The following is a 17,462-nucleotide window of genomic DNA, read 5'->3' as shown; positions in this document are numbered from 1 at the left end:
CAGTGTGAAGGAAAAGAAGGGTTAAGGGCGACTCCAAGAGTTTTGCTTGAATAACCGAAGGGACTGAATTGCCTTTGGTAGGACTAGGAAGAAAAGGCTTGGAGGCGATAAAGTCTACTTTAAGACAGGTTGAGTGTGAGGTCCACGAGGTACTCCCCGTGTAGCAATTACGCAACAGGCGTTCAAGGCCAGGGCTCCAGGAAGAGATCCAGTTGAGATTAGTTGGTAGTTAACTGTAAGTAGATGTGTTTACAGCCAGGGGAGTAGAGGAGATTACCAGTGTGGCCAATCTCTGTGTGTGTGTGTGTGTGTGTGTGTGTGTGTGTGTGAGAGAGAGAGGGGGGGGGAGGGAGGGGCACAGGTGAGGAAAATGAAGGAGTACAGCAACCAAAGACTCAAAGCAAGCACCTGTGGCTCAGAGACCAGGAGGTCGGCTGCAGAGGTTGGCCCTTACCACCATCAGCTCTGTCTGGGATCCCAGGACCATCCCCAGGCTGGCTGGCTTGTTAGTGGGATTCATAGGACTCATCTTATACTTACGACTGTCACACAGTGAAAGGACACAGAGCAAACTGAGTAGAGAGGAAAGCGTCCAGCAGCTCTCAGGGGGCGGGGAACACATTCGTACTTCATTGCCTATCAACAATTTGTGGTGTGAGAAGCATTGCCTAAAGGGGTGCTCATGAGAGACTCAGTGTCCCAGGTTTTTATTGGGAGCTGATACTGAATCCATCCACTTACCATAATCCAGAATTCTAGGCTGGAGGATAGCAGGTGTGCCCCATGAACCGTATTGTTGGCATTGTGGGCACTGTGAACTATCTAAAGAGTGGCAAGACTCTTCCCAGACTAGAAGGTCCCAGGCTGCACTCTACAGCAGCCTTTCCTTTAGCTCATCCTAAGGATAGCAGACCCTGGCCTTCTGGGGCCGCTCCATTACGCACAGTAGGCAGCCGACACAATCGTTTTTGTTTGCTTTTGAGGTGGTCTCACTTTTCTTTCTTTTTTTAAAAATAGGGTCAAGAATTTGCCCCCACAAGTGTGGCACTGATTGGTCATTCTATGGGTGGCCTTGTCGCCAGAGCATTGCTTACACTGAAAAACTTCAAACAAGATCTGATAAATCTTCTGGTCACACAAGCCACCCCTCATGTGGCCCCTGTGATGCCGTTAGATCGTTTCATTACCGGTGAGTACTGGTGCATTCACACTGACCACCTCTTGCCGGGAGCTCGTCTCTAGCTATTTCCGTTAGAGTTTTATCTATGTGTCAGACACTCCAGGTGAGATCTGCACTCCCATTCTCTGTGTCCCCAGTCGCTTTCAGTCCTGGCTTATCATTGAAAATACCGTTGGTTTTCTTTTCCCAGCCAGGTGATATGTGTTTGATGATCCGTAGGTATCAGAACTTCAACTATGTTATTCTTGGGAATGACTCTTGTCTTTTAAGAGTTATGGATTTGAAACTTGCCAGATCAGAATCTCACAGTAATAAAATTGAGAGACTTTGTGATTGAAATTGTTTAAATCTTTTGTGCTGCTTCTAATAGTCTTCAATGAGTAGATGTTCAGGGAAAGAATCAAGAACTGAAGATCATGTTTGCTGCCACCCTTTCTGTTGCGGTTTGCACGGTACATGTAGATGAGCCACGTAGTTGAGTTAAAACGATTCCAGATGCACTGAAAAATAATCTTTCAAGATTGAGCCTCTTTTTAAAAATTCTTTTCGTTGTTTTGTTTTGTCTTCTGAGACAGGGTTTCTCTGTGTAACAATCCTGGTTGTCTGCAACTCACTCTGTAGACCAGGCTGGCTTTGAATTTAGAGATCTTCCTGCCTCTGTCTCCCGAGTGCTGGGATTAAAGGTGTACGCCACCACTGCCTGGCTATTCTTCTGTTTTTAATTAATTTAATTTTTTTTTTTTTAGTTCTTTGAGAGTTTCATACAACATGTTTTGATCATATTCACCCTTCTCCTCCAACTCTTCTCTGATTATCTCTCCGCCCCCCACTCCCTACCCAACATTTTGTCTTTCTTATTTTTTGAATCCAGAGCAATTTGTGCTGCCCAAATATTCTTGGATGTATAGTCTTGCACTGGGGAGTGGTCAGTTTACCAGAGGTTACAGTTTTATAGAAAATCTTTTCTTCTCCCAGCAGCTAATAATTACTAGTAGCTCCATGGCTTGGGGTGGGGCTGTGTGCCAACTCCTCTCTCCTTGCTGGGATTCTACTCTGGCTTGGACTTTGTATTGCTCTTATAATCTGCTGTTGAAACCCACTGCAAGTTCATAAGCATAGCTGCCCGCTGTGTCCAGAAGAAAAGGTTTTCTTGTAGTTATCCTCTGCCTCCGGCTGTTACACTCATCCCTCCCCTCCTATGCCGTGATTCCTGAGCCTTGGGAAGAAGCAAGGTGCAGTGTGTATCTTCTCCCTTGGGCTGAGCATTCTGTAGTTTGTTATTCTCTTTACCCTGGCCAGTTATGGATTACTGGATTAACTGGCATCTACTGCAGATAGAAGCTTCTCGAGGTGAGGGATGAGAGGTGCATGGATCTATGGGTATAATAATAAGTCACCAGGAGTCAGTTTGATACTGTGTCTATTTAGCAGCATAATAACAGGCTCTCTCTTAGGGACCATGACCTAGCTAGCTATAGGGGTCTAGCTTAATAATGGTGTAAGGTATGGGTTTCACCTTGTGGAGAAGGACTTAAATCTAATCAGAAAGTTACTGGTTACTCCCATGATGCTCCTGCCATTATTACACCAGTGGGGGTGTCTTTCCAGGCCAGTCATTATTACAGCTTTCAGGGTTCATAGCTGGGTATGGCTCATAATCACTTTTCTCCTCCGGTAGTTTGCGTAGCATCTTTTAGCACTATTAGAGATAGATACAGAGATAGGCAGGAGGGACACGGCGTCCAGGGCTCTATCAGCTTTGAGTTTACCGTGTTCTGTGACTCGGTCATGTGGACTCTTCGGCTGTAGGATCTTATTTATTTATTTTCAGTTCTTCTCTCACGTTTTACATCCCCACTGCAGTTTCCCCTCCCTCCTCTCTCCCCAGTTTCTCCGTCCCACCTCCCCTCTCCCCAGGACCCACCTCCCCTCTCCCCCCCAGATCCACACCCCCTCCGTCTTCCCTCAGAAAAGAGCAGGCCTCCCAGGGACATCAACCAAACACGGCTGCAATAACAAGCTGCAGTAAGACCAGGCACGTACCCTCACATCAAGGCTGGACGAGGCAACCCAGCAGGAGGAAAAGTGTCCCATACGTAGACAAAAGAGCCAGAGACAGCCCCCTGCTCCCTCTGTTAGGAGTCTCACAGAACACCAAGCTACACAACCAAAATGTGTATGCAGAGGACCTAGGTCAGACCCCCACAGGCTCCTTAATCTCTGAAAGCCCCCATGAGTCCCTGTCAGTAGATTCTGTGGACCGTGTTCTTGTGATGTCCCTGACCTCTCTGGTTTCTCTGGTCCTTCCTCCTCTGCAGGGCTCCCCAAGATCTGCCTACTGTTTGGCTGTGGGACTTGCATCTGTTCCCATCAGTTGCTGGATGAAGTCTCTCTGGTCTCTTTGATGAGGATTCTGCTAGGGTCTGGTCCCAGAACACTCTGCAGGCAGGACAAACTAGGTCAAAGGTTTTGTGACTGGGCTGGTGTCCCAGTCCCTCCACTTGAGGCCTTGCCTGGTTACAGAAGATGGCAGGTTCAGGCACTGTGAACCTCATTACTAGGAGTCTTTGCTAGGGTCACTCTCGTAGATTCCACGGGGTTTCCATTGCACTAGGTTTCCACCTTGCCCCTGAAGTGCCCCCCAATTCCAGTCGTTTCTCCCAGTATTTTCTCCCTCCCAGCAGCAGGATCTTGATTTCAAAATAGACCCTTGTACTTGCTTAATAAAGCACACCCTTGAGCTACATTCTCATCTCCCGAAGAATGAATTTTCAGCACTGTCAGGTTGAATTGTTCTAAGGGACACAGTGATCACCTCTGAAACTGCCCCTCCGAAGTGATTCCTAAGTGTAGAACGCTTTTCCTGAGTTTCAGGGAGCTCGGTCTCTTTCTACTTTCTGAATTCTTATTTCATTAAGTCAGAATTAGAATGAAAAAAAAAATACTTAAGTAGTCATGGATTTCAAGTTTTTGAGAGATACACATGACTTTCAGAAGCAGATATCCTGTTTATACTTGGTGGAAATCCTACCTTTAAGTAAGGAAAGTGTTCCTGCACTGGGCCGGCCCTTAGAGGGTCATCTCTGACCATACTCTTCCTCACAGGGTAAGAGGCATGCATGCACTAAGCAGCCTTTCTCCTTGTGGTTCATGTTCTTATTCTCAGCTCATGATTCAGAAAACTAAACCTCCAGATTGCCCATTTGTTTTCTTTTTGGAGAGTGTTCATGCAGCCCACTTCCTGTCCTGATCCTCCTGTTTCCTTATTGCTAGGATTACAGGTTTGCAACACCATGTCCAGCTCATGTGCCCCAAGAAGCTCTTTCCAGGGCCGGTGTGGGCCTCTTCCGTGTCTTTATTGTAGGAGCAGGCACACTGTTGCTAAGTTTTCCTGTGTCCCAGCCAACTGGCCGTCGGGACAAATCTCTCCCCCTTGCGCCCCCCAAATAAACACACAGAGGCTTATATTAATTAAAACTGCTTGGCCATTAGCTCAGGCTTACGACTGACTAGCTCTTACACTTAAACTCAGCCCACTTCTGTTCATCTGTATTTCACCATGTTTCTTTACCTGTGTGCCATTACATGCTGTTCCCTGGATGGCGGGCTGGCGTCTCCTCACTCAGCCTTCCTCTTCCCAGAATTCTCCTTGTCTGCTTATCCCACCTATACTTCCTACCTGGCTACTGGCCAATCAGCATTTTATTAAACCAGTGTACAAAAGCAGTATTCCACAGCAGTGCACAAACACTCATATTGAACTGTGGCAAAGGTGTGGCTCTGCAGTGGAGCTTGGCCATTCACAAAAGGATCTTGAGATGTCTGATAGAATTAGATTGGGAAGACAAAGAAGGAGACCCAGTGATCTGCTCTTCTCTGTCTCATAATCTAGTGCTAACTTTGAAGACCCTGAGAATCCTTAATTTTGACTCTACAAAGTCATCTCAATGGTTAGTCAAGGAAAGAATAGAAAATATTTTATTTAGTAGTTTCATAACTGTTTTAGATTTTAATATTTAGTTTTGTTGATATTTGTCCCAGGTCTTCTAGATGTCAGATCTTGGTAGACTTGGTGACGTCTCAGGTACATACTGTTGAGATCTTTAATGAGGAGAACTTTGCATAGTGAATATTGGAAGGCATGACCGGGATCTGATGGAGTGTGGCAATGCATTCAGTTTTGATGCCGAGAAAAATGAGATCTCCTTCGTCCTGTCTCAGTTTCGTAATCAACATTACAATTGTATTAGTTTTAATAGATGAAGTGAAAACTTGCCTGGAAAGTCATCACTTTAAATTTGCTGCCAGATTTAATGGGTAGAATCCTAAGCCTGAGATTTTCTTCAGACGTGTAATCCTAAAATTAGTATGGCCCTGTCCTGATAGATTGTACTGTAGGAACTTATGTAGTAATGTGTGGTAATGGTTGTCCAAGGCAGGGTTCCTAAGCCTTCAAAAACTGGGACTCTTCTGTGACAGGGAGAAGTATATGTCTTTTTTTTTTTTTTTTTTTTGAAGACTAGTTTATTGGGGGTAATGCACATACAAAAATGGACATATTTAATGGACTCAATGTGATGGGATTGAACAGGGCATTTTCATGGCACTAGCGTCATGGATGTCTACAACTCCTTTGCGAAGTTTGTAAGTTTCTTTGTTATGGTGTGTGGAGGACCGTTCTTGTGAGGTACAGAGCTGTGAACGTGATCAAAGCTGGTACAATTTGGCCTCTTCCTTTACTGACACCTTTAGAATTTGTACTCAGTATTTGTACTCTGACTTATTGCAAATGTGGATTTTTGTACTCTGACTTATATGCAAAGCTAAATGACTTTTCTCAAAATAGGGAAATGTGAATAACATTATTTATAGACCAAATAGCTTAGGCAACAATTCAGATAAATATTAGTATTATAAGTATGGTTGCATGAAATGGCTTATTTTTCATTGTTTCTTTTTTATTTCCTTCCAGAGTTTTATATGACTGTAAACAACTATTGGATTTTAAATGCTCGGCATATAAATTTGACTACACTTTCTGTAGCTGGAGGATTCCGGGATTACCAAGTTCGTTCAGGACTGACTTTTCTACCAAAATTAAGCCATCATACCAGTGCCTTATCTGTTGTGGTAATTATTTTAAAGATTCTATATAGTAATATAGTAGACAAAATGGACCAAAAGGGAAATAGTATATACTGTTGCTTGTAAATGAGTGCTGAGCTGGTGGAGCAGGGCTGTGTGTGTGTGTGTGTGTGTGTGTGTGTGTGTGTGTGTGTGTGCGCGCGCGCGCGCAGCGCGCGCGCGCTCATGCACATACATGGGCATATGTGTGAGAAAATTTGAATGACGATGAATGTGTTTAGAAGGCAGAATCATGGATGCTTATGCCAGAGAAAATAAAAAGGATGTTAGAAACCTTGAAAATAATAGTCTCCAAAATAAGAACCTATCCATTAATTAGAGGTGTAACTGTAAGAAAGTATGGACTAAGGGGTTGGGAATTTAGATCAGTGGTAGAGCTCTTGCCTAGCAAGCACAAGGCCCTGAGTTCGGTCCTCAGCTCTGAAAAAAATAAAATAAATAAAAAATTAAAAATTAAAAAAAAGTATGGACTAAACACAAGGGGATCGAGTCACATCTGAGTGTGAGAGTGTATATAATACTAATAGAATGTCAGACACATCCCATCCTCCTGAACGCTAACTTTGAGTAAAGATTTACCAATTGCTAAATAAAATATGCTCTTTGATAGTTGAAGTGCAAATAAACACCGATGAACTTGCTGATTACTAATTACCCTTCCCTGCTAGAACACTGAGTATTTGATCTTTAATTAGGACCCATAGCCTTTGTAAAGTGAGCTCAAGTTTCCTTTAGAACTTCTTGTAGACTCAACCGTGACGTCAACTGTTAAGATCTTTACTTCAAAGGCACACACAGACTGTGCAGAGTGTGGTCCACCTGTCCCCTGTGCTTTGGTGAGACGGTGGTAGACAGTCACTGCTTCTCAGTTGTTGTTCTGTGTAACTGCTGTTGCCTTACTATTTATCCATTAATTAGCTCCTTACCGAATCCTTCGTTGCCTTATGCAGAGGAGAAATTATTATGCAGGTCTATCGTTACCATTTTCTTCTAACTAGAAAAATGAGGATACAGCCAGAATAGCTGTGATACTAATTTAATAATTCTGTCAGACATCAGTATTAGTGGTGTGAATCTTGTTTTCTGAGTTGAGTATCTTAGGCAGATATTTGCTGGAAGTCCTCAGAATACCCAGTGTCACTCTCCAGTAAAGGCAAACGATGAAGTCCTGTGAAATCAGGCATAGCTTACTCGCCGTCCTCGACCTACAGCATGGTGTTAGCATTCTGCATGCTGATGCTGGTCTTCTAAGGAGCATTGCTCACTTGATCCCACTTGCATACACGATCACATGATTGTGTTTCCTTGTCTTCTCTAATCCATTTGACAATGGGTTGCTGTCACTATTTTTATATCTCTGATGAAAAGATTTTATAACAGAATTTTCCCAAGGTTGTCTATTGTATAACTTGACTTTTGTTTTTTAATTCTCAAATAGTTTATATTTTCCCACGTAGTTATATGTATGCTATTAAAGTCAATTAATAAGTAACAGTTTTTCAGTGTTTACCACAGGAGTGGTTAAATTACATTTATATTTACTGGGACTAGAAAAAATGGTAAGAAGTTAAGACCATAATTGTGTTTGTAGCATAGGTGAAATTGCTATCATATATTCCCTTATGGGTAATAGTATCATAAATACAAATGAACTCTTACTCTGTAGGTTGGTGGGTGGTTTCTCATTCAGGGACCTAGGCTGATACCAGACACCCTATTTGGAATACTGTACTTCCCAGTCCAACTGATGAGAAAGAGGAATCAGCCTGGGGAGGAGCACAGTGGCTGAAAAGGCACCCATTACGTCTGTTCACACACCGTTAGAGGAAATACTGTTCCTTCTTAAAGCGAGAGAAGCCAAGGGATTTAGCTGTGCTGTTTGTTGTAGAGAAGAATGAATGCATGTTAGTGTACATGTAATGGTTCCATGAGCAACCACCCTTATAAAGTGTATTGATTTTTGTTAAATTTGTTCCTTAACAGTTTCATGAGCGAATATAATGTGTTCGGATTCCTCTCCTACCTTCTTATTGCTCTCCCACCTCTATCAACCTCCTTCCCTCCAAATATTTACTCCATATTCATGTCTGTCTGTTTGGGTTTGTGACCCACTGAGTTTCCCAGGGCTGTCTGTGTGACCATGAGTTTGGATCTGTCCATTGGAGCCCAGTGGTCTTACTGTAGACACACAATTGAATGCCTTGTCCAGAATCTGCCAGTAGCCAGTGATTAAGTAGTAGGGGAGGGGCCTCATGAGCTTCTCCTCCATCCATAACTGACTGTTGCAGGGCTAGTCTTGTACAGGCCCAGCGTCAGTTACCACAGCTAATGTGAGTCCATGCTTGCAGTGGCTTGCCCTGCCTGGAAGATGGCTTTTCACAGCTGTGCTCCTTGTAATGGGGCTCTGTGCTCTCTCTGCCCTTCTATAGTGTTCTCTGAGCCTTGGAGGGAGGAGGGGGTGGTGTACTTTATCAACTCAAAGAAAATAAAGCATCTTTATTTTCTTGATTATGTTAAATGCTGCCTACTAGTAGTTGAACTATTATTATTATTATTATTATTATTATTCTGCTCAGAGGCTAATAAAATCTTAGAACCATAGAGAACTCTGGTTGTCAGATTTTTTAGTAATTTATCAGCAGTAGTTCCTAAATATATAAAGTGCCTATACATTTATCAGTAAAAGGGGTGCAGAGGAATAAGATTTATAGAGCATGAAAATGATCAATATTATTATGTGAATCTATGGAAATGTCATAATCAAATGCCTTACTTTGTGTAGTTAATACATGCTAATAAATATTTCTCAGGCACGCTCCTGCCTCTAAAGTCACATCTTAGAACTCACCAAGTAGTAGTTCAGTCAAAGCTAAAATCCTGAAATATCTATTGGAACTTCTACATTTATATAAAAGTAAAAGTAAAAATCTTTAGGTAAGAAAGAGCCCTTATTTAATAAGATTTCTTATTAAATGAATGTTAAGCTCAAATTTTTAATTGTGTTTTTAAAATGTTAGATGTTAAAACCTCAGCATAGGCTCTTTGGATATGTTAATTTTTAAAGGGTAATATAAGCTTGAGAACCAGAAATGACATTTATGGAGTTATATTATTATACAGGGAATAATATATTAGGACCATCTTTTATAAAAATGAATCATTTTAATTAAAGAATTATACAATATAGTGAAATTAACATGTGTTTCTAAATATTAGTTTATGAGACATCCAACAATTGGTAAATGTACTTGATTTATTTCTTTTTCCTCTCCCTCCTTTTAGAGCTCGGCAGTGCCTAAGACCTGGGTCTCAACAGACCATCTCTCCATCGTATGGTAAGTTAGAACTTCCATTGGTGATTTGTCATAGTCCTTCTTTCTCATTAATGCAGTAATTGGTTTTCTAGCTTTCATAGAATTGGACCCATAATGACGTCCAAGAGTGAAAGATTAATAGGGGTTTGAGCTCAACACTTGGCTCTTGCTTGTTGGACCATGGTTTCCTTGACAATCTGGAACATTGCCTTCTGAAGCACAAGTTAAGTCACTCTGAATGACGCCAGCATCAAATACTAAATTTTAGGGTTTGTCGTAGCTGGGCAGAGTCAGATGTGCCCCAGAGAAGACTTTCCGAGCTCCCAGCCGACCCCTGCACTCAGGTATAGTTGATGCAGTGAAGGCTGCTGTGGGGGTCCAGTGGAAACCAACTAGAAGTTAGATGTGTACCTAATGTAAGCAGAACATAGAGATTACACATGGACCAAGAAAAGCAAAGACTCCAGGGTCCAGTGGAAACCAACTAGAAGTTATTAGATGTGTACCTAATGTAAGCACAACATAGAGATTACACATGGACCAAGAAAAGCAAAGACTCCAGGGTCTAGTGGAAACCAACTAGAAGTTATTAGATGTGCACCTAATGTAAGCATAACATAGAGATTACACATGGACCAAGAAAAGCAAAGACTCCAGGGTCCAGCTCCTTGTGCTCTGACTTTCAGATTCTTTGTCCTACTTCTGTCTGTACAAGCCAGTCTTCAAGGTCCATGCAGTGCAGGCATGTAGGGTGGCTGCATGTAGGGCAGGCGTTATGTGTGCCTGTAGCTGGACATTACCTGGGCAGCAGAAGGGCTGTTCTGCTGTCAGATATCCAGAGAGATTTCCTTTACTTTGCTTTTATAGGTTCTAACCTTGATATATATGCTTAATAAGAAGGATTTGTTGAATACATTTTTAGTGCACAACATTAAAGGAATATAATATACTCCATTAACTTATAGAATTGTGTATATTTGAATCAAAACTGGCCGTTGCTAGTTTCTGGGGGAGGGAGTCACTTTTCTTTGGGAGTATGGTGGCTGGTAGAGTCCCCATTCCCCTATGGTTACCCCACACTCATGCATGTGTGCGTGGGACTGATTGGATTTAGTGAGTTAAAAAATGAATTTAAGAGGAAGACATGAAGTTGGGATGGAGATATGATGTGGGGGTTGTGGGGATAACTGAGGAGGAAACAAGATATAGATATGGTCAAGGTATGGAATTTTCAAACAAATAAAAAAATGATAATTTCTAACATATATTTTATTTTTTTGTTATGTTGCCACATTAGTACCAATTTCAAACTGTAAAAAAAAAATAAATATTTTTAAGAAAAGTTTATCTGTAATACTTCCTTTGTTTTTCAGGTGTAAACAGTTGCAGTTGACTACAATTCGAGCCTTCTTTGATCTTATTGATGCCGACACCAAACAAGTATGCACTTTTAAAATAAAAGCTTATTTTAGCAAAGTGAAAGCTTTGGTTAGCACTAATAGGTTTCATTCTTTTTAACATGGATACTAAGAGAAACCTGTACCTTGTGTCACGTTGAATTAGTTCTGAAATGGAAATATCTTTAGTTCTTCTGATGCCATCCATAGACCATTAACTCAGGTAGCAGTGAAAGTAAAGAGCAAGGTTCTGTAGATCTTCCCTCGGGTCTTTCTCTGCACGGGTCAGAAGTTTGATACCTATCTCTCCAGCCCTTATTTCTATTTTACGAGAAATATTTATAACAGACTAATACTTTTTCTTGGTAATGTATGAGAGCATCATAATTACCTTATGAGGTACTCTTGAACCGTGTTTTCAAGTTATCTTTAGCGTATGGATAAGGTCCAAATGTACGTCATCCTCCAATAACTCACACTCACCGGAGCGTCAGCCGGGCACTGGAGAGTCAGCCGGGCACTGGAGAGTCAGCCGGGCACCGGAGCGTCAGCCGGGCACCGGAGAGTCAGCCGGGCACCGGAGCGTCAGCCGGGCACTGTCGCAGGTTGAGCCCTTTCCGGAAGGAGATCTCAACTCAGCCGTGGTTTCCGAGTAGTTCAGTTAGAGCACAGGAGTCACCCACCTTAGCCTGTCCAGAACATCATGCTTCTCTTTCATCGCTTTCTTGACGACTGCTAATGAACTGTGCTGAGGATGATTTCAGCGTGATTAAGAGCCTTGTGCTCATCAGCTTCAGCTTCTTCTGTGAGTTGAGAACACGCTGGGGTTACTCATCTTGCAGTTCCATGGGAATGGTTTTGAGAGCCTTGACTCTGGCTTCCTCCTCTTCCTCCTCCTGGAGAAAACGTTAGTGTTTGAGGTCTTTTTCATTACGACAGAGCATTATAGCCCCAAATCTTAATAGTTGTGTGACTTTAGATAAATGTTTATTTCTCTGTGCCTTAGTTTTTTTTATGAAAATGTAGATAAATACTATCAGAGTTTTTTTTTATGAGGATTAGAGTTAATATATTGTTTGAGAATAGTGCCTGGCTCAGAGAGAGTAAATGTTGACTCTTTATACTTGAAGTAATGCTTTATCAAATTATCATGATGTAAATGATCTAGACTTTATTAATGTTCTTTCTAGATAACTCAAAAACCTAAGAAGAAGTTGTCTGTGTTGACTCACCATTTTATAAGACACCCAGCTAAACAGTTTGAAGAAAACCCATCAATACTTTCTGACCTAACAGGTTCGTGATGGTGGCCTTTAAAGAACTTTGCATTATTGTGTTGGATGAGTGTGTTGTTAGTACACAGCTGTTAGTATTTGGTACTAGTGGGAAACTGGGACACTTCAAGTACTATAGTCCTGTTATTTAGCGATTTCCCTATCATCGTGCTAATGAGTTCTTGGTTTGAAAGGGAAAAGTAGAAAAGCAAAGTGGAAGATACTGATCAAAGTTCGTGCTGGAAATAACTTGATAAATAGAAAGGTTTTAGAGTTGCATGCCCTTGTTTTTCCTGGTAGTCAAGTCACCAAAAGTAAGAGCTGTATTGTAACATGAATCTTTAAAAGTCTTATTAATAAAAAAAAACCCAGAGCCAGATATTGGGGTGAAAGCTGAAAGATCAGAGGAATAGAACAAGCCAGCCACAAGTTCTTACCGCTAGGAAATCCTCAGCCCAAGAGAGCTACTTCCTTTATACTCACGCCTTATATTCCTTTCTGTGCCCTGCCATCTTACTTCCTCTCTCCGCCCAGCTCTTTTACTTCCTCTCTGTCTGTACAGACCTCCAGACCTCTATGGTTAACTAGTGCTGGGGTTAAAGGCTTGTGCCACCACACCTGCCTTTGTTCTCGGTGTGGCCTTGAACTCACAGAGATCCAGATGAATCTCTGCCTCCGGGAATGCTAAGATTAAAGGTGTGTGCTACCACTGCCTGATCTCTAAGTTTAATATAGTGGCTGGTTTTATCCTCTGATCCTCAGGCAAGCTTTATTTGTTAGAGCACAGATAAAATATCACCATACTGTATTACTTATTACATCTTGGTTTCTCAGTGTTGTTTATTCCTCAGCCTTCTTTTGAGTTACTAGCATATCATTTGCTTGATAAATTTGCTTGTAAGCATATCCTGTTGGATTCATTTAAATGTTTTGCTTGGGGGGAAGTAATACTCATTTCCCTCTCTTGGGAATTCCATTAAGCTAAAGACTGAGTGGATGTATAATTCTTCACCTGATAGGAACACTGTTGATGTTGAGCACAAAAAGCGTGCTTCTGGGTTTGATCTTTTAAAGTAGCTGATGCTCAGGCAACCACTTGTTTGTGATTGTTAATAAGTATTTATCAGAGTTCAGAAAAGAGAGAAGAATTTTTATATGGAAACAAGACAAATAAATTGATTTCCTTCACATTAAGGGACGTCTATGTGGGTTCCAGTAAAGGTGTCCAGATGGTCCTATGTGGCTTATAATGTAAGTATTCTATCAGGGTATTTTTGTCCAAATTTGTTCTCCTAAAGTAATAAATAAAATTATTTATTTATTTAGTTTTACAAGTTAAGACGTTTTAAAAACAAATCACATAGTTTTCCCATGATTTAATAATAAATATTGAATCTATTCAACTTCCCTATTTTAGCATAAACTTGGACCCTTTTTCTTTGTTTCTCAATGTATCCAGTTAAGGATCCCAATGAGGCCATACATCACTATTGTTTGATATGTCTGATATTCCTCTTCAGTATATTTTTTGTTCTTTTATTTTCTTTAAAATTTATTGATAAAGTATCAGTCAGTTTTTATGATGGAATCTCATATTGGTTTGATTTTGCTGATTGCATTTCTGTGGCTGTTCAGTAGATTCCTTTGCTAGCTCCTCCCAAGATTTAGTAATTGGATCTAAATGCCTCATAGATTCAATTTTTTATTAGGGTTTTTTTGTTGTTGTTGTTTTTTGTTTGTTTTGCTTTTCCTAGGCTCTCTTCCCAAGATATGAACAGTTGGTAGGGAGGGTCTGAATTAATTAATGTAGGAGGATACAAAAATGAAGATATTCTATTTCTGTTTCATTTATTGATTAGGATACTGCACAGAAAAATTTCCCCTTATCTACTAAATTTGTCAAAAGTAAGACACATCCCAAAGGAAAGAATAACAAATGCTTGACTTTTGGATTTTTCCATGTATGTACTGGCCGTTGGAGTGGAGTTGGCTCAGTAGCGTTCCTCCCGGGCGACTGCTGTTTACTCATGTGTATAAATGTTAGTATTCCTCCTGGGTGACTGCTGTTTACTCATGTGTATAAATGTGTTTGCATCCCTTCAGGTCATTGATCCTAAAGTTGTTCTTTGCCTGACAAGTTGAAGCCGTTTGAAGTCTGGCTCTGTATCTTTGCAATCCAGCTGCTTAATTCTAGTTTCTGTTATGACCTCATCGACAGTGTGACAAAATGTTTCAGCTCAGTTTTTGCCTCTCCTGCTCGGTTGCTTGAATTTGTGATTTACTTAAGGAATTGTTTTATTTAGGAAATGTTACCTGCAAACCATAAACCTGGCTTATGGTTATTAGGTTGTCATTTTTGGACCTTTTCAGTAGCCAGAGTGGTTGAAAGTTCAAATATCAGAGCCATGCATGGTGGTGCAGACCACACCTTTAGTCCCACCACTTGGGAGGCAGAGGCAGGAGGATTGCCGATAGTCTAAGGCCAGCGTGATCCACAGGGCAAATCCTGGACCAGCCATTGCTATGAAATGAAACCCTATCTCAAATAACAAAACAAAACAACAAAAACAGTAAACAAAGGTAAATCCTCACACACGTGAATGCGGTAACCCTGGTGCTTCCAGGACAGTTCTGCCACTACTGAGTTTTTAATCTTTTCCCTCCTTATCCCTTACCTTCCATTCCTAGCCGATTGGTTCTTAGTAACAGCAATAATATAGAATTTATTCTTGTTACCGTGATTTTTTGAATGATGAAATTATTCACTCATAGTTAAATTGTTTTTGTTTTTCTCTTTCTTAGGAATCTGATAAGATTTATTTTACATTTCCTCTTGCAAATCATAGGAAAACCTACACTCACATCTACTGCCAGAGCACCATGCTGGTAAGATGGTTGGCACGTCTCATGTAAATGTGAAAAGCTGTTGTTCATCTTAGTTTCAACTACTGGTCTAAGAAGACTAGCTATAATGATCATTAAGTTTAGTCAGGTGAAAACGTTTGTTTGGAACAGTGTTTGGATTGAGAATTATTAGGCACAGTTACTTATAAATGTAGTTATTTATCTGTAACTGATATTGTGCTCTTAACATCTACATTTGAGTCTTCCATCCTGTTCTACCTTAGAGTCACTCTATTTGGGATGAGGAATTGAACTTTTGTTAGTTTTTAAAGAGTAAGTGTAGCTGATGAAGCTGTCTGAGTGAAGTTTTAGGAAATGAACCTTGTTTTACTATTTGATCACATCCTAAAATCAGATGCTTTTTATACCAGATGTTCTTTAGGACAGAAGAGTGACCATGATACAGGTTCACACTGTCAAAGCAATGGCTTTTTCTTTTTAATAAATACCTGCCTCCATCAGTCACTGGATTCGGAGACTCATGGCCAAACATTGGGCTGAGCTCAGTTGTCCTGCTGAGGAGAGGGAGAAGGGATTGTAGGAGTCAGGGAGGTTGAGGACATCAGAGGAAAACCTGGCTCATGGGAACTCAGAGAGTCTGAGTGATAACAGCCAGGGAGCCTGCGTGGGACTAACCTAGGCCCTCGGCATGTATGTGACAGTTGTGTAGCTTGGTCTATTTGTGGGACTCCTGTATTGGGAGCTGGGCTGTCCCTGGTGCTTCGACTGGCTCGTGGAAACCTATTCCTCATGCTGGATTGCCTTGTCCAGCCTGAATACAGGGGAGGCGCTCAGTCTTATGGCAGCTTGATATGCCGTGCTTTTCTGAAGCCCATGGGAGGCCTGCCCCTTTCTGAGCAAATATGGTAGAGGGGTGGGTTGAGGGGAGGGAGGAGAAATTGGGAGGACAGGAAGGAGGGGAGGCCGTGGTCAGGGTGTAAAATTAATTAAAAATAAATAAATAAATACCTGGCTAAATACACATACACATACACTAATTTGGTCCTATATAGACCAGACTAGTATACAAATTCGTGAAATTTCCTTTTTAAAAAAACTGTTGAGGTCTTTTTCCTCTGTTCTAAAATTTTGGTTTTGGTATGTATCAGGATTCTTTTTGTTTTTAAGAATCACCATGTATTCCTGGCTGATCTGGAACTCTCTGTGAGGACCAGGCTGGCCTTGAACTTAGAGGTCCACCTGTTTCTGTCTCACAAGTGCTAGGATTAAATGGTGTGCCCCACCATGCCGGGCTCAGGATTCTTTACATTGTATTTTCATCTTTCATAATTTAATTCTTTATCAGCTAAGCTTTTAATGTTTGTCATTCATATTGTTTGTTTGAGGCTGAGTCTTGCTGTGTAGTCCAGGTTAGCCTTTCAACGTCCTACCCAGGCTCTTGAGTAGCTGACATGTGCGCAGAACTCAGAGCCAGTGTATTACTTTACCAGTAGAATCATCACATACAGGGCAGTTCTAAAGGAAAGGTTGTAGGCAGCCACTGTGGGCATGTTTCGGAAGAATACTACATTTTAGTGGAATTGCCAGCTTTTTGTCTCTCAGATATCAGCGTCTCTCAGCCTAAAATCGGGATAGGCAGTTGATCCTGAAGGAATCTTCTTCAGAGGGATAGCTTAACATACCCACTATTAATGTAGTGTAATTATTAATTGCCATTATGTAATGATCAATGGAATGCGACATTTCAAACTAGGAGGCGTGTTGTTACCTTCGATGTCACTGTGGTGGAGTACCTGAGAGAAGCAACTTAAGGGAGAGTTCATTTTAAGTGGGCACTACCCATCATGGCAGGGAAGGTGAGGCGGTTCGTGGCAGCAGAAAGTGCAGCTGATGAGACCCCGCCCATCTCAGCAAATTAGGCAGCAGACCTGGGGGCAGACTTTCAACTGGACTGTAGCTCTCAGCACCCGCCCCACAGCATCTGACTTCTCCCAACCAGGCCTCACCTCCTGAAGATTCCACAGTGTTCAAAAATCCTATGGGGATGGTTCATACTCAAACCATAGCAGGAGGTCAAAATTATATTACCAAAAATGCTTGTTAAAATACAGCTCATGCATTTGAGTGACTAGGGGTTGTTTTCTGTATTTAATGTCTTCAATATGTTGGTGTGAATGAGAATGGCCCCCATAGGCTCATAGATTTGAATACTTAGACCTGAGTTGGTAGAACTGTTTGGGAAGGATTAGGAGGTGTGGCCTTGTTGGAAGAGATAGGTCATAGGGTA

At 41.4% G+C, this 17,462-nt stretch overlaps 1 protein-coding gene across 1 annotated transcript in view; it reads left to right on the top strand.

Annotated features, from left to right (window-relative positions):
- The window catches only part of Pgap1 (post-GPI attachment to proteins inositol deacylase 1), a 77,446-nt gene that overhangs the window by 14,636 nt on the left and 45,348 nt on the right, over positions 1-17,462 (top strand). Inside the window, exons 4-10 of the mRNA XM_052749460.1 lie at positions 1,018-1,189; positions 6,153-6,310; positions 9,608-9,660; positions 11,013-11,079; positions 12,227-12,332; positions 13,506-13,561; positions 15,113-15,196. Of these exons, the coding sequence (XP_052605420.1) occupies positions 1,018-1,189; positions 6,153-6,310; positions 9,608-9,660; positions 11,013-11,079; positions 12,227-12,332; positions 13,506-13,561; positions 15,113-15,196 (696 nt within the window). The remainder of the gene's footprint in view (positions 1-1,017; positions 1,190-6,152; positions 6,311-9,607; positions 9,661-11,012; positions 11,080-12,226; positions 12,333-13,505; positions 13,562-15,112; positions 15,197-17,462) is intronic.

The sequence above is a fragment of the Peromyscus californicus genome, unplaced genomic scaffold, assembly GCF_007827085.1.
Source record: "Peromyscus californicus insignis strain IS unplaced genomic scaffold, ASM782708v3 Scaffold_21__1_contigs__length_65335640, whole genome shotgun sequence".
Lineage (NCBI taxonomy): Eukaryota > Metazoa > Chordata > Mammalia > Rodentia > Cricetidae > Peromyscus > Peromyscus californicus.
Note: the sequence above shows the minus strand (reverse complement) of the source record. Positions and strands in the feature narration are given on the sequence as shown.